The 22085-nt window shown below is 46.5% G+C and overlaps 1 protein-coding gene across 1 annotated transcript in view; it reads right to left on the reverse strand.

Moving 5' to 3' along the window:
• The window catches only part of LOC106580800 (ankyrin repeat domain-containing protein 13B), a 36593-nt gene extending 14809 nt beyond the window's left edge, over nucleotides 1–21784 (reverse strand). The window contains exons 1-3 of the mRNA XM_014162240.3: nucleotides 21168–21784; nucleotides 6676–6811; nucleotides 4614–4738 (exon numbers count right to left, since the gene is read on the reverse strand). Of these exons, the coding sequence (XP_014017715.1) occupies nucleotides 4614–4738; nucleotides 6676–6811; nucleotides 21168–21275 (369 nt within the window). The 5' untranslated portion in view covers nucleotides 21276–21784. The remainder of the gene's footprint in view (nucleotides 1–4613; nucleotides 4739–6675; nucleotides 6812–21167) is intronic.
• Nucleotides 21785–22085: the final 301 nt, after the last annotated feature.

The raw sequence follows: 22085 nt of genomic DNA on the forward strand, positions 1-22085 counted from the left end.
CCCAACGCTCTAACCACTAGGCTACCTGCCGCCCCATAATTACTTGACACACTGAGCGAACTAGAATGCTATTTGGCCCTAAACAGAGAGTACACAATGGCAGAATACCTGACCACTGTGACTGACTCAAAATTAAAAGCTTTGACTATGTACAGACTCAGTGAGCATAGCCTTGCTATTGAGAAAGGCCGCCGTGGGCAGACCTGGCTCTCAAGAGAAGACAGGCTATGTGCACACTGCCCACAAAATTAGGTGGAAACTGAGCTGCACTTCTTAACCTTCTGCCAAATGCATGACCATATTAGAGACACATATTTCCCTCAGATTACACAGACCCACAAAGAATTTGAAAACAAATCCAATTTTGATAAACTCCCATATCTATTGGATTAAATACCACAGTGTGCCATCACAGCAGCAAGATTTGTGACCCGTTGCCACATGAAAAGGGTAACCAGTGAAGAACAAACACCATTGTAAATACAACCCATATTGATGTTTATTTATTAAATTTTTGTAAAAAAAAAATTGTACTTTATCCATTTGCACATCGTTACAACACTGTATATATACATAATATGACATTTGAAATTGCTTGATTCTTTAAGAACTTGTGTGAGTTTAATATTTACTTTTCACTTTTTATTGTTTATTTCACTTGTATCTATCCATTTCACTTGTTTTGGCAATGTAAACATATGTTTCCCATGCCAATAAAGCCCCTTGAATTGAGAGAGAGAGAGAGAGAGAGAGAGAGAGAGAGAGAGAGAGAGAGAGAGAGAGAGAGAGAGAGAGAACAGGGACAAGAGAGTGAGAGAGAGAACAGGGACAAGAGAGTGAGAGAGAACAGGGACAAGAGAGAGTAATTTTGTTGGCGTGGCCAGGAACAAAGGACTGTAGCTGTTCCAATCCCAGCGCTGGTGGTGAGACAGATGTGGAGGAGGCGGGATTAATAGAGCTAGTGGAGGGAGTGCAGCGTTCTGGACTTGGGATGGAGAGAGAAAGAGAGAGGGGTGAGGAAAGGGGTCCACATCAATCATAAACTGTATCCGTACACATTGGATATCTGTATCCGTACACATTGGATATCTGTATCCGTACACATTGGATATCTGTATCCGTACACATTGGATATCTGTATCCGTACACATTGGATATCTGTATCCGTACACATTGGATATCTGTATCCGTACCCATTGGATAGCTGTATGCGTACCCATTGGATGCAGTAATCACAATATAGTGGCTATATCCAGGAAAGCCAAAGTTCCAAAAGCTGGGCCTAAAATAGTTTATATTTTGCTGTGACTCTTATGTGGATGATGTAAACTAAAATATTTGTTGGTCTGATGTGATTAATAAGGAGCATCCAGACGCTGCATTTGATGAATTTATTAAATTGCTTCTTCCAATTACTGATTAACATGCACCTGTTAAGAAACTGACTGTTAGAATTGTTCAGGCTCCATGGATTGATGAGGAATTGAAAAACGGTATGGTTGAAAGAAATGGGGCAAAAGGAGTGGCTGATAAGTCTGGCTGCACTTCTGACTGGCTGACTTGCTGCAAATTGAGAAATTATGCAACAACTCAACAAAAATAAACTATTGTGAAGCCAAGATCGATGAACTTTGGAGTACTTTAAATATTACTTTAAATTAAATTATGGGCAGAAAGACAAATTCAACTCCATCTTTCATTGAATCATATGGCTTATTCATCAGAAAACCATTTGATGTTGCCAATTATTTTAATGATTACTTAATTGGCAAAGTGGGAAACCTTAGACAGGAAATGCCAACAACGAAGAGTGAACCACTGTATTCATGAATAAAAAAACTAAAAAGTTAGTGTGGGAAAGGGAGATATATTTTTTACAAACCTTCTGGCATTGACAACTTAGATGGGAAGCTACTGAAGATGGTAGCTGACTCAATAGCCACTCCTATCTATCATATCTTTAATCTGAGTCTAGAGGAAAAGGTGTTTGTCCTCAGGCCTGGAGGGAAGCCAGTGTCATACATAAAGTAGCTTTACGGGTTCTATCAGCTTGCTGCCAGCTCTTAGCAAACTGTTGGAAAAAATTATGTTTGACCAAATACAATGCTATTTCTCTGTAAACAAATTGACAACAGACTTTCAGCATGCTTATAGAGAAGGGCACTCAACATGTACTGCAATGACACACATGACTGACGATTGATTGAAAGAAATTGATCAGAAGATTGTGGGAGCTGTACCGTTAGATTTCATTGCAGCCTTTGATATTATTGACCATAACCTGTTGTTGAGAAAACACACAGTACCAGTCTGTAATGGGTCCTATGTGTGGCTGGTGTAGAGAGTCTGGCGCAGGACAGCAGATATGAGTAATCAACGTACTTTTACTCAAAATGTCAAATATACAAAGTAACAAATACACGCACACCATGACAGACCGAAAATACAATAAACAATCACTCACAAAAACCCATGGGGGAACAGAGGGTTAAATAATGAAACAGTAATTGTGGGATTGAAATCTGGTGTGTAAAACAAAGACAAAACAAATGGAAAATGAAAAGTGGATCGACGGTAGCTAGAAGGCCGGTGACGTCGACCGCCGAACGCCGCCTGAACAAGGAGAGGGACAGACTTCGGCGGAAGTCGTGACACAGTCAAAAGTTTGGACACACCTACTCATTCAAGGATTTTTCTTTATTTGTACTATTTTCTACATTGTAGAATAATGGGGAAGACATCAGAACTATTAAATAACACATATGGAATCATGTAGTAACCAAAAAAGTGTTAAACAAATTAACATATATTTTATATTAACATATATTTTATATATTAGCCACCCTTTGCCTTGATGACAGTTTTGCTCACTCTTGGCATTCTCTCAACCAGCTTCATGAGGTAGTCACCTGGAATGCATTTAAATTAACAGGTGTGCCTTGTTAAAAGTTAATTTGCGAAATTTCTTTCCTTCTTAATGCGTTTGAGCCAATCCGTTGTGTGGCTGAATTGTGTTTTTAAATGGTCAATTAAATCAAAGAAGGACTAGGCTTAATCTGTGTCCGGGAACCGCCCCTTAGACTAGCTGGGAACTAGTGCACTGTAAAAGAAACATATATACACCCACAAATCTAATTGTTTCAGCTAATTACTATAAAGTCAGTGGTTCCACAACCTTTTTTTTTTGTTTACTCAACTTTTCTGTCCAAGTGTTATCCGAAAAATAAAAAATGTTGCCCAAACATGAGAATTTGTGATTGCTCAACTTGTCTCATATGTTCATTAATTATTATTTGGGCATCTTAACTAAGAAAGGCTGTGCAACTGGTTACACACAGTGCTTTTAACATACAATGTTTTCAATGTACATATTTGACAAACGTTATTATATTGTGCATGTTTATTTATACAGTAGTTATTATTCAACATGTCCTCACCTGGGATTTGAACTCACAACCTCTTGGTTTATGGCATTCTGATCTTCCTGCTACTCCACCATGTCTGTTGTCAATTATCAGTTAATCTGACTATTCTCTCATCATTGATTTGATGTACTTATTTAAGCAACAAAAAAAACATCTGTATAGTTGTCTAATGTTGGTGAGGCATATTTTTATGTTTTAATGTTACTCCTTAATCATTATGATAAATAAATAAAAAATGATTGAGTGTACTTTTAACAGAGCTAAGATGTACTTTGAAGTGCAAGTGTAGCAATACAGGTAAAATCAGCTTTTGATGCGGACATGGTGTGGCGTAGCAGGAATGCTGTGAATCAAGAGTTTGTGAGTTCAAATCCCAGGTGAGGAAATGTTGAATATGAATAACTGTATAAATGAACATGCACAACTTCAACATGTGTCAAATATGTAAGTTCAAAACAATGTATGTTGAAAGCACAGTGTGCGTGTAACTGGTTCCACAGCCTTTTTTTAGGAAAGATGCTGAATAGTCATGTCACGCTCTGACCTAGGAGAGCTGTGTTTTCTCTGTTTAGCTAGGCCAGGGTGTGATAGGTGGGCATTCTATGTTTTGTGTTCTATGTTTTGGCCGGGTATGGTTTCCAATCAGAGGCAGGTGTCTATCATTGTCTCTGATTGGAAGCCATACTTAGGCAGGCTGTTTTTCATTTGTTTTTTGTGGGTAGTTGTTTTCCATTTAGTTGTGAGTACCTGACGGAACTGTCTGCTGTCATTTTTGTTTAATTTGTAAGTGTTCGTTCTTTCATTAAACATCAAGATGAACATATTCCACGCTGCACCTTGGTCTACTCAATTTGACACCTGTGACAAGTCATTTCTAGTTGAATGAAAATGAGACAATTTGAGCAAACACATCATTTTAAGTTGACTGAATTTCTGCCTACATTTTCTCATGTTGGAGCTAGGTTTGGGCCAACTAAAAGTTCTGGGTATCACTTTGACCGAAAAGTTGAGTAAACAAAAAAAAAAGGCTGTGGAACCAGTTACTTAATAATATTTAGTTGAAACAGCTTGATACTTTTTTTTACAGTATGGTTCAATAAGACTAGTGCTAACACAAAATATATCTACAAGTGTTTCCTAAATGTCCGTAGTTGCTCTGTACTTGTGTTCGGTGTCAGCGCTTCTCACCTGGTGCAGTCTCTCCAGGAGGACAGGGATTCCCGCCAGTCTCTTAGTGTCCCGCTGGTAGTCACGGTAATGCAGAACTAGGCGCACCAACTCTGGGTCTCGCGTGCTGACTGCTTCCTGGAGCACTATGGGAGAGAGAAAGAAAATCTTCACCTTACATATAGACACACACTAAGTGGCCAATTTATTAGGTACACCACCGCGTTCACAAAAATGGTTCGCAACTACAGACAGTGGTCACGTGGCCGTGGCTTGCTATATAAAGCTGTTTGATTGAACGTTAGAATGGGCAAAACTAGTTTGCTAAGCAACTTTGAGCGTTGTAGACTTGTCGGTGGCAGGGGCGCCGGTTCCAGTATCTCAGAAATGGCCGGCCTCCTGGGCTTTTCCCGCACGACAGTGTCTTGGGTTTAACAAGAGTGGTACAACAAACAAAAAACATCCAGTCAGCGGCAGTCCTGTGGGTGAAAACAGCTTGCTGACGAGAGGTCGAAGGAGACTGGAAAGAATGGTCCAAGCTAACAGGCGGGCCAGACAGGCAAATAACGGCGCAGTACAACAGTGGTGTGCAGAACGGCATCGCATGAACGCACAACTCGTCGGTCCTTGTCACGGATGGCCTATTGCAGCAGACGACTACACCAGGTTTCTCTCCTATCAGCTAAAAACAAGAAGAAGCGACTCCAGTGGGCACTCGATCACCAACACTGGATAATTGAGGAGTGGGAAAACATTGCCTGGTCCAACTAATCCTGGTTCCTGTTACGTCATGCTGACGGCAGTCAGGATTTGGCGTAAGCAGCATGAGTCCATGGCCCCATCCTGCCTGGTGTCAACGGTACAGGCTGGTGGCGGTGGTGTAATGGTGTGAGGAATGTTTGATACCCTTGATACCAATTGAGCCATGTTTCCATGCCCTGAAGAATTCAGGCTGTCCGACCCGGTAGTAGATGGGTGTACCTAATAAACTATCTAGTGAGTGTATGCTGTGCTGTGCTGTGCTGCTCTGAACTATGCTGTGTTATACAGCATAGCAACTTTTTTTGGGGCTCCGAGTGGCACAGTGGTTGAAGGCACTGCTTCTCAGTGCAAGAGGCGTCACTGCAGTTCCTGGTTTGAATCCAGGCTGCATCACATCCGGCCATGATTGGGAGTCCTATAGGGCGGTGCACAATTGGCCCAGTGTCGTCCGGGTTTGGCCGGGGTAGGCCATCATTGTAAATAAGAATTTGTTCTTAACTGACTTGCCTAGTTAAATAAAATGTTAAAAAATACACTGTACTATACTATACAGGTCCCTTCCCAGTGCCCAGGCCACAATCAACTCTCAGGAAACTCTGACTAACCTACCAAATCAAATTCAATTTCATTTTAAATTATCAATAAGTGCATTTAAAAGCAAGTGTGCCTAATTACTTGATTAGATCTATCCACAACGGCCATTTGGCTCACCATCAATCCACAAACAAATGGTTCCTATTTGTAGAATCCAATCCCCTCAATCTATTTCTATAGAGATTCTATACAGTATTTCCTTCCAGCCTTTAATGGTGAGTCACTATTAGACTCCTCCTAGCCAATTTATCTACGTAAGCTTTCACAGTACACATGCCTGTTGTGTTCTATGGATGATTCTGCCCCCCAAAAATATTTCCACTTGAGGGATGATAAAGTTTTCTACCGATACTAGTACTACCCCTACTGCTACTAGTACTACTACTACTATTACTACTACCACTATTACTATCAGTACTACTAGTACTATTCCTACTACTACAAATTCTACTACTTCTATTACTACTACCATTATTACTGTCAGTACTACTAGTACTACTCCTACTGCTACTACTACTAATACTACTACTTCTATTACTACTACCACTATTACTATCAGTACTACTAGTACTACTCCTACTGCTACTACTACTTCTATTACTACTACCACTATTACTATCAGTACTACTAGTACTAATCCTACTGCTACTAATACTACTACTTCTATTACTACTACCACTATTACTATCAGTACTACTACTCCTACTCCTACCCCTCTCTGTCTCACCCGTCCATCCGTTGCGGTTCTCCTTGCTGACGTCGGCACCATGTTGGAGGAGCAGGCGGGCACAGTCCAGGTGACCCAGAGTGACAGCCAGGTGGAGGGGGGTCCGACCCCGGGGGTCCAGGGTCTCCACATCCACCTGAGGGGGGGAAGAGGAGAGGAGAGAAGTGGGTTCATTGTATGGCATGGTGCTCATCTGGCAAGAAGAGAGAGATAAAAATAGAGAGAGAGAGAGAGAGAGAGAGAGAGGGTGGAGGAGGTGTGGAGGAGAGAGTGATGGAAGGAGAAGAGACAGGTGATAATTGAGCTATCACATCCTCACATGACCAGCTTGCCAGTGTTCTAGATGGGTCGGCTTTATTTAGTGAGTTACACTGCAAGTGTCTCGGTGTAACGTCTCTGTCATTCTCTAGAGTTGATCTCTCTCCCTCTCTGTCTCTGTCTCTTCCTGCCTCAGTTCTGATACAGTAGCTATCTCAGTCTAGTAGCCTACTGCAGTGTGTTTGATGTAGTCTCTCTGCTCTGCAGTCTAGTTGGTCTAAATAAACAAGTCTCTATGTCTATAAATCTGATCTCTGGCCTGTGATTAAACAAAGTTCATTCGAGCTCCTGGAAGGATCCAAGGTCAAGAATAAACCAACCACATGCTGGCATCCTAATGAGGGAGGGTGATAAAGGACGACTGGGGCTACGTCCCAAATGGCACATTATTCCTTCGATTGTGGTCTACTTTTGGCCAGAGCCCTGTGGTGGCGCTGGTCAAAGTAGTGTACTATAAAGGGAATAGGGTGCCGTTTGGGATGCACACAAGGAGCCGCACTGAGGAATCAGAATCTGCCTAACTGGCAGATGTGGAAAATGTGTCGATGAAATGATAGCGCGTGGAAATGGATGGATAAAGCTTGCTGTTGTGAGGGGAGGAGAGGTTGTAACAGTGAATAAGCGGAATTGCTTTATGGTACACTTCCATCCGAGCTTTGCGTCTATTCATATTTGCATTGGAAATGTTTCAGAATCACAAAGCACACACACTGTTGTGTTGTGTGAGGGCTTGTGTTTTGGTTCACGTGTGCCTCAGTGCAGGTCAGTGCAGCCCTAACGGTTGGTGTTGGTGTTTCGAGTGTACTTTGCAGTGTGTTATTGTCGAGTGTGTTGTACAGTATATCAGAGGGATGATGCGGGGTTGTTTTTCACCAGGAGCAGCCTCCCTCCTCCCACGTGGAGCCTCCTCATCTCCCCTGCTGCTCTCACTCTCTCTCCAGGGGCCTCCCGGGGGCCACGCCCTGCTCTGTAATTAGCAAGCCCAGCATTAGCATTAGTGATGCCACCGCTTGATCGTAAGCAACAACTGGGGCTCCTAATCACAAAGGGGGGTAGGGGGACGCTGGAGAGAAGAAGAGGAATGGAACGGAAGAAAAACAGAAGGAGGAATCCACACAGGCACTGTCGGAGGTGAAGGGTGAGGTGTGGAGGGATTAGAGGGAGGGAATAGAGGTGTATCGCTATAGCAACCAAGGGATGAGAAGAAGAGGTAGGAGAGAGGGAGAAGGAGGAGGAAGGTGTGCTGTGCGTTGGAGCAGACAGGGCTGGTTGAGTGGCGGCAACTGCTCTGTGAAATAGAGAGGGTGGTGGTGGCGTAGGCTGTGTGTGTACTGAATAATGGGTAGTGAGTGATTGATGTCAGAGTAGCTTTGTAGGGCCCTCCAAGTGGCCCTGGGGATGACACTGAGGAAAGAAGGAGAGAAAGAGGGAAAGAGAGAGCAAGAGAGAGAATGGAAGGCAGGAAGGAAGGAAGGAAGGAAGGAAGTAAGGAAGGCAGGCAGGCAGGCAGGCAGGCAGGCAGGCAGGCAGGAAGGAAGGCAGGCAGGCAGGAAGGAAGGAAGGAAGATAAGAAAGATGGAGTGACACTGGCAGATAACAGTGAAAAGTACATAAACAGTAAGAGCAAAGCAGCAAGAAATGGTGGTAGTATTCTGATTATTTAAGGGGGACTATTGTAACGATTGTTGTCTAACTAGGCTCGTTACAACCTCTGCAAGTGTGTTGGACCAGTGGTTCGCAAAATTGACTACAGGCTGGGAGGCCCGGGTTCAAAGGCCCAAGGCGAGTTGCACTGTCACCATTCGCTACAATATTTAAGTGATAATGCCCGAGAAGCTGGTGTTTGGAGGATGTATTGGCACAGGTGTTAGGCCCGAGATGAAGTTCAAGGGCATTATCACCAGCTTCGAGGGCATTACACTTTTATACAACGGGTTACCAACATATTCAAATAATGATTTATATCTTTTAATTAAAAACGTTATTTTGATGAATTCATTCATACAAATTCATCCTTCCACAAGATATAGTCCCGACACAAATCTAGGGTTGCTACCGAAGCCGGATGGTCGTTTGTTCTATCGGTTCAGTTGCCAGAGACATGACTCTTTACGTCTTTTTGTTCTATATCTATGGACGTGACCCAGTCGTTCATTCTAAATGTTCTATTGCCATACTGGCTGGCAACGTTCTTTTCCCTTGATTGCTAGCTAGCCAACTACGGCTAACTTACAGTCAGGTCAAACAGTGCAGCCCGAATAACAACAAAGTAGCTGCATTTGCATAAGCTGTTTTCTAGTGACATTTATTTGGATACATCCATAACAATGAGCTGATGATGTGTGATTTCGCCTGGCGTAGAAAATGTGCTCTCTCGTCAGGACACTGTTGTTCAGAGGAGCTAACCAACAACACAGCTGTCACGAATCCCACCGAAGGTGGCTCCCCTGCGTGCTCGGGCGGCGCTCGGCGGTCGTCGTCACCGACCTACTAGCCGCCGCTGATCCTTTTTTCCTTTTCGTTTGGTTTGTCTTATTGTTTGCACCTGTTCCTCATTTGTCTTTTGATTTTGGTTATTTAAGCCTGGTTAGCCCGCCCAGTGTTGTGCGGGATTATCTTAGCGTCAGGTTGTGTTTTTGTCATTGGATGTGCTGGCGATTTACGACTGTGATATTGTATGCTGGCTGTGCACCTGTTTTGGGCACTTGGCATTTTTTCCACGCCGTTTGTGTTGGCGTTGTTCGTGTTGTGTTTTTTGATCTAAATAAACACAAAGTTCCGTACCTCTGCTCTCTGCGCCTGACTCCTACCACCACTCCTAGCAATCGTCTGACAGAATCCCGCACCAACTATGGAGTCAGCAGGAGCAGCCTCCCCTCCTCTCCCATCGATGGAGGAACGGGTCCTTCACCATACCACCATCCTCCACCGAATCGGCTCAGCGATGGAGCCGATGATGGAGAGGATGGACCGATGGGAGAGGAGTGGCCTCCCTACCGCATCCCCAGCACCAAATCCCCCTCCACCATCTACCCCTCCACCGACGTCCGGACCCGGAGCCCTACGCCTGGCTCTCCCCAGGGAGTACGATGGAGCGGCGGCTGGGTGCCAGGGGTTCCTGCTACAGTTGGATTTGTACCTGGCTACCGTTCATCCAGCTCCCACGGGAGAGCGTAAGCGTCCTCGTCTCCTGCTTAACGGGACGTGCCCTGGAGTGGGCCAACGCAGTGTGGTATGGCCCAGACTCGGCAAGGGATCACTACCCCGAGTTCACCCGCCGGTTCCGGGCCGTGTTCGACCACCCAGCAGAAGGCCGGGCGGCGGGTGAACGGCTGTTCCACCTGCGTCAGGAGACGAGGAGCGCACAGGACTTTGCTCTGGAGTTCCGGACCTTGGCTGCTGGAGCGGGGTGGAACGACAGGGCCCTGATGGACCACTATCGGTGTAGCCTCCGGAAGGACGTCCGCCATGAGCTAGCCTGTCGGGACACTACCCTGTCACTAGACGAACTAATCGACATGTCCATTCGTCTTGACAATCTGCTGGCTGCGCGCGGGCGTCCAGACGGGGCCCTGTTGGTTCCACCTCCAGGTCCTCCAGCTCCCATACCTATGGAGCTAGGGGGGGCCGCGTCCAGGGGAACCGGAGGAGGAGGCTCCCCTTGTATCCAGTGTGGTCGGAGAGGACACACTACCAACCGGTGCTGGGGGAGCTCCTCTGGGAATCGGGATGGCAGGCGGAGCACTCCTCGTCCATCTCAGGTGAGTAAGCACCAACCTCACCCAGAGCTCCCTGTTGGTCACATGTTCGTTTTAGTAACTTTCCCCTTGTTTTCTCCCTCTTTCCAGCATAAGGCGCTAGTCGATTCAGGCGCAGCTGGAAACTTTATGGATCGTGGGCTCGCATTAAGGCTAGGGATTCCCCTGGTGTCGTTGGACCAACCTTTCCCCGTGCACTCCTTAGATAGCCGACCATTAGGGTCAGGACTGGTCAGGGAGGCCACGGTGCCACTGGACATGGTAACGCAGGGGGATCATGGGGAACGGATTAGTCTCTTCCTCATTGATTCTCCTGCGTTTCCGGTGGTGCTGGGGATTCCCTGGCTGGCCAATCACAATCCCAATATTTCGTGGAGACAGGGGGCCCTCAGAGGGTGGTCAGATGAGTGCTCAGGCAGGTGTAAAGGAGTTTCCATCGGTGCGACGACGGTGGAGAGTCCAGACCAGGTTTCCACTGTGCGCATTCCCTCAGAATATGCCGATTTGGCTATCGCCTTCTGTAAAAAGAGGGCGACCCGATTACCACCTCGTCGACGAGGGGATTGCGTGATAAATCTCCAGGTAAACGCTGCACTTCCCAGGAGTCACGTGATTTGTCACAGGAGGAGACGTTGGCTATGGAGACATATGTCACGGAATCTCTGAGACAGGGGTATATTCGGCCCTCCATGTCACCCGTCTCCTCGAGTTTCTTTTTCGTGAAGAAAAAGGATGGAGGGTTGCGTCCGTGCATTGATTATCGAGGTCTAAATTCCATCACAGTAGGGTTCAGTTACCCACTACCTCTCATCGCTACGGCGGTGGAATCATTTCACGGCGCGCGTTTTTTCACGAAACTGGACCTCAGGAGCGCGTACAATCTGGTCCGTATCCGGGGAGGAGACGAGTGGAAAACCGCATTCAGTACCACATCGGGCCACTATGAGTACCTCGTCATGCCGTACGGGTTAAAGAATGCTCCAGCCGTCTTTCAATCCTTTGTTGACGAGATTCTCAGGGACCTGCACGGACAGGGGGTGGTGGTGTATATTGACGACATCCTGATTTATTCCGCCATCCGCGCCGCGCATGTCTCCCTGGTGCGCAAGGTGCTTGGGCGACTGCTGGAGAATGACCTGTACGTCACGGCTGAGAAATGTGAGTTTTTCAAACGAGCCGTTTCCTTCCTGGGGTATCGCATTTCCACCTCGGGGGTGGTGATGGAGGATGACCGCGTTAAAGCTGTGCGTAATTGGCCGACGCTGACCACGATAAAGGAGGTGCAGCGGTTTTTAGGGTTTGCCAATTACTACCGGAGGTTTATCCGGGGCTTTGGTCAAGTTGCTGCTCCCATTAACTCACTGCTGAAGGGGGGTCCGGCGCGCTTGCGCTGGTCAGCAGAGGCGAACAGAGCGTTCAGTCGCCTGAAGGAGCTGTTTACCGTCGCTCCAGTGCTGGCTCATCCGGATCCCTCTTTGGCATTCATAGTGGAGGTGGACGCGTCCGAGACTGGGGTGGGGGCCGTGCTATCACAGCGCTCGGGCACGCCACCCAAACTCCGCCCGTGCGCTTTCTTTTCTAGGAAGCTAGGGCCGGCGGAGCAGAACTATGACGTGGGGGACAGGGAGTTGTTAGCTGTGGTCAAGGCTCTGAAGGTGTGGAGACATTGGCTTGAGGGGGCAAAGCACCCTTTCCTCATCTGGACTGACCACCGTAATCTCGAGTACATCCGGGCAGCTAGGAGACTGAATCCGCGTCAGGCCAGGTGGGCCATGTTCTTTACCCATTTCCGGTTCACGATCTCTTATCGGCCAGGTTCACTGAACACGAAGGCCGACGCACTGTCCCGCCTATATGACACCGAGGAGAGGGCCATCGATCCGGCTCCCATTCTTCCGGCGTCGTGTTTGGTAGCTCCGGTGGTATGGGAGTTGGACGCGGAGATCGAGCGGGCGTTACGGTCGGAACCTGCACCATCGCAGTGTCCGGCAGGTGTTCAGTACGTACCGCTTGGTCTCCGTGATCGATTGATTCGATGGGCCCATAATCTCCCCTCTTCGGGTCACCCTGGGATCGAGAGGACAGTGCGGAACCTGAGGGGGAAGTACTGGTGGCCCACCTTGGGTAAGGACGTGCGGTTTTATGTTTCCTCCTGCTCGGTGTGTGCTCAGAGCAAGGCTCCTCGACACCTGCCTAGAGGGAAATTACACCCCCTCCCCGTTCCACAGCGGCCGTGGTCACACTTGTCAGTGAACTTCCTCACTGACCTTCCCGTATCGCAGGGGAACACCACTATCCTGGTCGTTGTGGATCGGTTCTCGAAGTCCTGTCGTCTCATCCCGTTGCCCGGTCTCCCTACGGCTCTGCAGACTGCGGAGGCCCTGTTTACCCATGTCTTCCGGCACTATGGGGTGCCCGAGGACATCGTTTCTGATCGGGGTCCCCAGTTCACGTCCAGAGTTTGGAGGGCGTTCATGGAACGTTTGGGGTCTCGGTCAGCCTGACCTCGGGTTTCCACCCCGAGAGTAATGGGCAGGTTGAGAGGGTGAACCAAGAGGTGGGTAGGTTTCTAAGGACGTATTGCCAGGACCGGCCCAGAGAATGGGCGAGATACGTGCCATGGGCAGAAATAGCCCAAAATTCTCTACGGCACTCATCAACCAACATGTCACCGTTCCAGTGCGTGTTGGGCTACCAGCCGGTCCTGGCTCCATGGCACCAGAGCCAGACCGAGGCTCCTGCGGTGGAGGATTGGGTGCAGCGCTCGAAGGACACCTGGAGAGCCGTCCAAGACGCACTTACAAAGGCGAGTGGACGGCAGAAGAAGAGCGCTGACCAGCACCGCAGTGAGACCCCTGTGTTTGCACCAGGGGATCGAGTCTGGCTCTCGGCTAGAAACCTGCCCCTCCGCTTGCCCTGCCGGAAGCTGGGCCCGCAGTGTGTAGGGCCGTTTAAAGTCCTGAGGAGGATAAACGAGGTGTGTTACCGGTTACAACTTCCATCTTACTACCGTATTAACCCCTCGTTTCATGTGTCTCTCCTCAGGCCGGTGGTGGCTGGTCCCATGCAGGAAGGTGAGGTGCCGGAGGTTCCTCCCCCCCCGCTGGACATTGGGGGGTCCCCGGTGTATAAAATACGCACCATTCTAGACTACAGACTTCGCGGGGGGGGCGGGCCTACAGTACCTCGTCGACTGGGAGGGGTCCCGCGCGGAGGAGAGGTGCTGGGTACCCAGGAGGGACATTTTGGACCCCCCCACTACTGAGGGAGTTCCACCGCCTTCATGGGGATCGCCCTGCGCCTCGTCCTCCGGGTCGCCCTCGAGGTCGGTGGCGGCGCGCTGCGGGAGCCGCGCGTCAGGAGGGGGGTACTGTCACGAATCCCACCGAAGGTGGCTCCCCTGCCTGCTCGGGCGGCGCTCGGCGGTCGTCGTCACCGACCTGCTAGCCGCCGCTGATCCTTTTTTCCTTTTCGTTTGGTTTGTCTTATTGTTTGCACCTGTTCCTCATTTGTCTTTTGATTTTGGTTATTTAAGCCTGGTTAGCCCGCCCAGTGTTGTGCGGGATTATCTTAGCGTCAGGTTGTGTTTTTGTCATTGGATGTGCTGGCGATTTACGACTGTGATATTGTATGCTGGCTGTGCACCTGTTTTGGGCACTTGGTATTTTTTCCACGCCGTTTGTGTTGGCGTTGTTCGTGTTGTGTTTTTTGATCTAAATAAACACAAAGTTCCGTACCTCTGCTCTCTGCGCCTGACTCCTACCACCACTCCTAGCAATCGTCTGACAACAGCTAACACAATCACTTCAAACTGAAGATGGAAAGACTGCAAACTAACTGCAAACTAGCTGCCTGTCTCGTCATGACTCCCGACATGTTCATTACTATGGGACAGCTGGAGATTGAATTTGTATATTGAAACAATGTTGCAAATGTCGTCGAGAAAGACAGCAAGGATTATACAAATCTCCGCTGTTGAAAACTAAATGTTAGTCTAAAAGAAATGTGAGATAATGTCTAGATGCTTTTATAGTGAAGATCAAGTTTATAAATTGCATGGATGGGCTGATGAGACAATGGATTGTGAAGTCAGATAGAACAGAGTAAATAGGCATTTTAACGTCATAGATTAATCGGTGGTAACTTGTGGAATAGACACCGGCTGGAATGTGGTTTTAACCAATCAGAATTCAGGATTAGACCCACCCATGGTATAAAGCTAATTAAGTATGAGAGTATAGAGCCTTCTAAGAAGGCTTGACTGTGAGGCGGAGAGGTGTGGTAAGTAAGGGAGAGAATAGAGAGGGAGTGTTCAGGAAACTCCTATTGTTTAAGACAACTGGCCCCCATTGACCCAGTCTGATGTTATTTTTACACCATTGAGACACTCAAATAGAAACACAACAGCAGCCACTTTCCCGCACAAACAAACACGCAATCACAAGTCCTCTCTCTCTATCCGTTCAGTAAAATGACATTTTTTAAAAATATATATTAAAAAAGGAAACCACTCTTGACAATAACACTCTTATAACATTATTGGTCAGTTACGGTATAGAACTGGCACGCTAAACCAATACACTCAAATGTAACACTTTTCTGCTGTGGTACACAGACACGTCACCTCCGAGTCCACACATTAACCCTGAAACACAGTGGCACACTTACTCATTCACATGTGAACAATGTGGTTCTGACCAACAAACAGCCGACAAATAGAGCCCCAGTATCTACCACACAAACACGTGCAGACCCACACTCACAGGCCAGGCATTAGCTAAAGTCTCAGTACAGGTGCTGATTTAGGATCAGTTTAGCCTTTTAGATTGTAATGAATACTATGAAATACACCTGGGGGGGGACCTTATCCCAGATCAGCACTCCTACTCTGAGGCACTTACAGAATCAACTGGTCCAGGTAGTTATAGTGAGGACATTATGTCATACTGGGTCTTCCCATTCTCTCTGCTCATCCTCATCACCCACTGACTGCCTCGTAGTGCCTGCTCTCTCACTTTCTCATTGGCTCCATCCATCCTTCATTCTTCCGTCCCTCGCTTGGTCCTCCCCTCTCTCCCTCCATCCTTCCTTCCATCCCTCCCTTGGTCCTCCCCTCTCTCCCTCTCCTCTGCCATCCTTCCTTCCATCCCTCCCGTGGTCCTCCGCACTCTCCCTCCATCCTTCCTTCCGTCCCTCCCTTGGTCCTCCCCTCTCTCCCGCCATCCTTCCTTCCATCCCTCCCTTGGTCCTCCCCTCTCTCCCTCTCCTCCGCCATCCTTCCTTCCATCCCTCCCGTGGACCTCCCCTCTCTCCCTCTCCTCCGCCATCCTTCCTTTCATCCCTCCCTTGGACCTTCCCTCTCTCCCTCTCAGTGGAAACTGCATAATTGATAGACATCTCTGCCTGGACTATCTACTCCTGTACGCTCTCTGCTTCGCCTTAATGTTCTCTGGCAGCTACTTAAACCAACATCAATCTTTCATTGGGAGACCAAAATATGTTTGTGGTGGATGGAGGATGCATGCATGAGAATCATATGTGTGCTCATAGGGGGGGGGGGGGGGGGGGGGGGAATCAACTTGGCCCCCTTATTTTCAGTGTTACCCTTTTTCAATTCGGTGGTTACCATGTACAACTGTGATTGATCCATTTTCAATATGCGTAGGAGGAGTTATAGCCAAATGTTGTACATGCGCTTGGGATAATGTATCTTTATGCAGTCATTCTCTATGTGAGTGTATGGTGTAAGTGGGGCATATACAAACGAGACCACACCATCAGATGCATGTGTGTGATCGACCTATAAATATCTCAAAATAACTAAATATCATTGCCATCCCTCTATCACCAAATGCAGGCCAGAGAGAGAAAAAGAGGCCAGAGCAGGAGTGAGTAGTTGGAGCCTGAGAGTCTGAGCCCAGTAAATTTGAGCGAGAGGGACGGCTGGGCGGAGACAAGATGAAAGCAGCAGAGGGACTGAGGGAGGATGGAGGAGGATGAAGCTGGGTGAAATAACTCTGCCTTGGTCAGTGAACCGGTCACAGGCAGGGCGGGGAGAGATGTGGGGCTCTCACTCCTGCTCCTCGATAACAGACGTGACTTGTGCGATGCAGTGCCTCAGACAGCACTAGTCTCTGATACGTGTCCGACTGAAGAGACTAACACTCTCACGCTAAAGAATGGGGGTGAAATGATCACCTAGACATTTATACTTGGGATAATATTCAAACCAATAGAAAAACAGTAGGCTACAGCCTTTAGTGTTGAATCACCACTAAACCTCACAATCCGTCTATTGATGTTTCACACTTGTGTTAGTGTTTTAAACCATGTCAAACCACCATTATGCTACAAGTTTCACTGTTAAATCACTAAAACTTTTAAGATGCATTGTATTGGCAACATGTCTCATAACCATTGTTGTCACTTGTCAGGCCACCATAAGACTAATGTAATAACATGCATTACTTTGCTCAACGATAGGAGACAACAGATGGTATTCTGCATGAAGGGAGGAGGAAGTTGTGAATAGAGAAACAGCGGATAGAGGAAAGTCCTCCACAATGCAAAGCGAGGAGGAACCTATTATCGCTAAAGTAGGAACTTCACTTTTGTTCTCATGCATGGAATAGAAGATGAAAATACCCTGGATTTGCATAATCAAATGACAAGATGACGTTGTTAAGCAAACATCAATACAAAATGTCGGAACAGAAACTGGACTTGCTTATGGGCTGTGTGTTTCAGGAAACAACAACATGACTATTGTGGAACAACTCTTTCCACGTCTGATGGTTGATATAGATTAGGATATCACAAACAATGTTTGTGAACTGGGGAGAATTGCAGGTTGAATTCAGTACTAACCTCAGTTTTATGCATAGCTATTTACAACAGGTGTGTGTCTTTGTGTGTGTGTGCGTGCACATACAAATATACTGTAAGTGTGTCTCTACATTTGTAATGAATACTCAGGGAGAAAAAGGTGTAGATTCACACGCAGAGCATGGCAGATGTTTATTAAGCCTTCGCAGAAGGCAGGAATCGTGGTCACCGGCAGGGAATGGTCATACACAGGTAGGCAAACAGGCAGGTGAATCAAAACTAGGACTGAAGGCTATAACTGGTTCTCACAAACGAGCTAGGAAAAGGCTTAGTAGAGTCAAAACAAACAATACCTCACAAAGGCACAAACAGAATGAACTGAACTAAATAAGGAGCTGATGAGACCAGGTGAGTAACTAACACAGGTGAAATCAATAAACAAAAATGAAAGACAGGGCTACGTTCAAGAACACACAGAAACAGGGCAACGTTCAAGAACACAACGAAACAGAACACAAGGTTGACTAAGAAAATAAATACAGAACCTTACAACATTATTGTTTGCAAACCATTTATGTGGCAGGCCAGACAGTAATGAAATCAGATACGGTCCTCGAAGTATCATTCATTTCCTCTTTTCCATTTCAGGCACACAATGCAACACAATATTAACCGGGACATCTTTTCAATCTTTAAGGAATACTGTTGTCTGTTTCTGTCCTCTCTCTCGGTTAAAAGCTTTCCACAATTTAAGTAAATCTAGTCCCATCACATCCTTGATTCCTTATCCCTAGTGACACCACTGCTGCAATTAGTGTAGCGTTTCACTGCTCTGTAGAGGTAAGAAGAGGGGACGGTTAGGGGCAAACTAAGATACGATGGGTGCGTGAGTGAGAAACAGAGGGGAGGATGGATGGCCAGTATACCGGCTCAGGGAAATTTACTGTAGATTGCAGGCAGGGATAGACAGATGGTATAGCAGAGACAAAAGAGGAAGGAAGACAATGTAATTTATGAGGCCGGTCTCCACTCAGTATGATATCATCAGACTGCTGAGTTAACATGATCGCCCAGCTGAGCCTGTGAGCATCGTACACATTAGAGTGAGGAAAGTGGGCAGGGGAGCGGTGGGGTGGGGGGCTGGCGGTGGTGGTGTCCCCTCCTCACCTCTCTTTGGAGGAAGGATGGGGAAGTCATTTTTAGAAAAGGACCCTGTTCCATTTCAATCATATCTGGGATGCATTTTTAGTTGTTGTATCAGGATATAGTGAGATGTTGCTGCACAGTGCTGTTATTCCTTCCTCCCTTTCACTCCTTCCTCCCTTCACTATCCCACTTGCATCCTCATGTTACTTTACAACCTCTGGCTATCCCGCATTGTCTCTACCTTGTTGTCAGCTCTCTCTCTTCACAGAATCCCTCTGCTTTGTTTTATGATGCTGCTTAAAGAAAGCTGCACATTGAGCTCCCCCTCTTCACTCTCCTCGCTGCTCAATTTATGTTTTACTTTTGCTCTTTTAAGTGCTTCTTCTTCTCCTTCCCGGCTTCCTTTTTCACTGCGCTGTCGTTACATTGATACCCAATACCAATAACATTTTCTGTCTCTCCTGGTGAAGCACTTCTCTGTTCTTTCATCAGAGAGGCACAAGCCTTGCTTACCCTGCATGCACTTGCTCCCTACACCCTGTGCACTTCTTGTGTCCTGCACTCCTTTAGATACCATTGATCCTTGACACATATGCAACCACCGTCAGTCATATCCAATCCACACGTGCACACTTGACCGTCCATACAGCCAGCAAGTCAGTCTGTGAGTTCCAGACAGACAGTTGGCCAGCAAGTATAACTCTTCCCCTGATGGAGCCATAAACACACCTCTATAATCCTGCAGGTTTTGCCAAGAGAGGCCAGGATTTATCTGTCAGCACCCTGTAAATTACATCAACTGGGGGTGCTTTATATAGTCATAATCCACGGGGCTCAGGCTTGAATCATCACCAGCATCACAGTGCTCTGCACAGCATTGCATCCGAGTCAAGAGGTGCTAGGTCTGAGCGTTTACCATACGTTTTAACGGTGTGCACTGTCAAATAAAGTTATTTCGAATGGAATTGAATTTGGATTTGTACATAAATATGAGAGTGTATGACATTTGAGTCAGGTTCGGAGATGTGAGTGAGAGTAAACTATTCTTATAAATGTCCTATAAATGTTTATATTTGTAAATAAGGTGTCAGTCACAGTGACTGGACATATGAAGGGCATGCAAATATTCCCCTTTAAACAGTTTCTTTGGCTCACATTCAGAGTGGAAAAACAGCCACAGCCCTTATGTTGATGTGACAGTGTTACAGCAGGGAAGCCAAGCCTATACTGCACATCAACCTGGTGCATAATAAGCAGCAGAACAGGGAACTGGCATTTCAGTCTACTGTCATTTAAAACCTGCACTCTCACCATTGCTTACCATTTCTTGTCAATATAAAATTCCTAGCATGATAGGCTTTGTATTATAAACGCATGTGATTAGTCGCGCTGGAAATAATAAGGCACTGAAATAATGCAGATCCTCATGTGAAATTTGAATTCAAATCAGTGCATAGTGTGCAGGTTACGAGGTTTTCAGTTCCGTCTTATTCATCCCACTGAATTGTCTGTGTGGCTGGGAAACTGCATGAAACCTCTTATGTAATGTGTTAGATATTCCATATTCTTGCAGAGGTCGTTCATTTAAGATAGTATTTTTCAGATGTCTGTCTGTCTGTCATGCCTTGTGTCCATCAGTTTGTCCTGTAGTACCTATTTCCATTGCATGCATGCATCATATTCTACATATTTCTGGGTTCAAATAAATGGACGGACTGGCTAAAATGTTCCGACAGTACATCCCAGAAAGAATACATGAACGCCTATGCAATTTCATTCTGTAGGAATGGACATATCATAGAAATAGTAAACATGGTATAGCCACACATCCTCTTCTGACAGCCGAGGCAAGACTGGTATCATTTCCATCACTGTGCATGTGCATCAATTCGCCCACATTATCTGCATTGTCTCCCACGGTTTCCTCCTCTTCATTTAGGTGGTGGGAAGGTACAGTATTGGACACAACACGAAACAGTATTATTAGCAGCTTTACACACGCACAGCCACAGCTTGCTAAATGTAACAAATAGCAAGGACATGGGAATGGAACTAACTAGGCTAGAGATGATTTGAAGAATAATAACGTTGCAATGTTGCAAATTCATGATGTGCTCGCCAAATACAATGACCTCGTTGTAAGAAATTGTAGCAAAGCCTAGACACATTTTCTGACTCCCACTGAACGACAATGTTGGAAACGAGGTTTACGCTATTTCATGGCATGACATGGGATAATTTGCAATCTCGAGGTAAAGTCATGGCAGGTAGCCACCTATTGAAACATATGTAACTTCCACCACCTCCTACCGTTCAATTCAATCAACGAGCCCACTGTTCGTGAACTGTGGACATACTAGATGGCACACCTAACCTAAACCTATCCAAATGTTATTGGCACGGCCCAAGCTTTTTTATCAGACTTGTCGCCCGAAGACTCCTCACCTGCTCGTTCACGGATAGCGCTTTCTCCAGCTTCCGATGTTTGTTGTGCCACACCATATAGTGAATAGGATAACGACTCTTTTCCGGAGTTTTCTTAGCAGAAATCATCTTCGGTTCATAGTTCGCCTTCTCCTCTGTTTATTTTGTTCCGTATAAGCCTATCACTTAATACTTCGCTATTGACTGACTACGCTCATATTATTGCTCTGTCGTAACATGTCACTTTACAAGACATGCCTTCCGCATTATAATGTGATAGTATAAACAAAACGTGTTAATGATTTCCCTTGCAGTCAGTTGGTTATGATAAAGACTGGTCAATAAACAGCCCTAGGTCTAAGAATCACCAAGAGATCCCTTACTTGTATTTAATCGAGCCTACCTCTGTTCTCCATGCCCTGCCCCTCTCATACCTTTATCTTCCTCCTTGAATAAACTAGCGAGGCAGCCGCCCATCTATTCTCCGCTCACTCCCATCACAGCGAATGCACTGTTGTGAGACAGAGGCAACGGCCCGCAATAAAATGTACGCAGCCAATCCAATAGAAGGGATGCTGATGAGCGTGATGTATAAGATGCACGCCCGTAGAGCAGCTACATACGCCACCTACCAGTCATTAGGAGTTAGTGATTTCACTTCTTATTAATAAACTAAACAATCAGCCCGTACCATATTAATCACATCCAAATAGCCTACACCTTCGATGCTATTGGCTAGGCTATAGCACTGCACTGTTTTTGCAACATGAAGCTCTCTGAACATGTATTTAGGCTGTTTGTGAGCCTGCTTTTATCCACGTTTCAGTACAAATTAGTTAACTTCTAAAACATCAGAATTGCCAGCCACCACTATTTCGCTTCGACAGCCTCGCCTGTGATATAGGCTAGCCTTAACCACTATAAAGCTTTACAAAACAT

This window comes from Salmo salar, chromosome 20, assembly GCF_965601325.2.
Source record: "Salmo salar chromosome 20, fSalSal1, whole genome shotgun sequence".
NCBI classification, from domain to species: domain Eukaryota; kingdom Metazoa; phylum Chordata; class Actinopteri; order Salmoniformes; family Salmonidae; genus Salmo; species Salmo salar.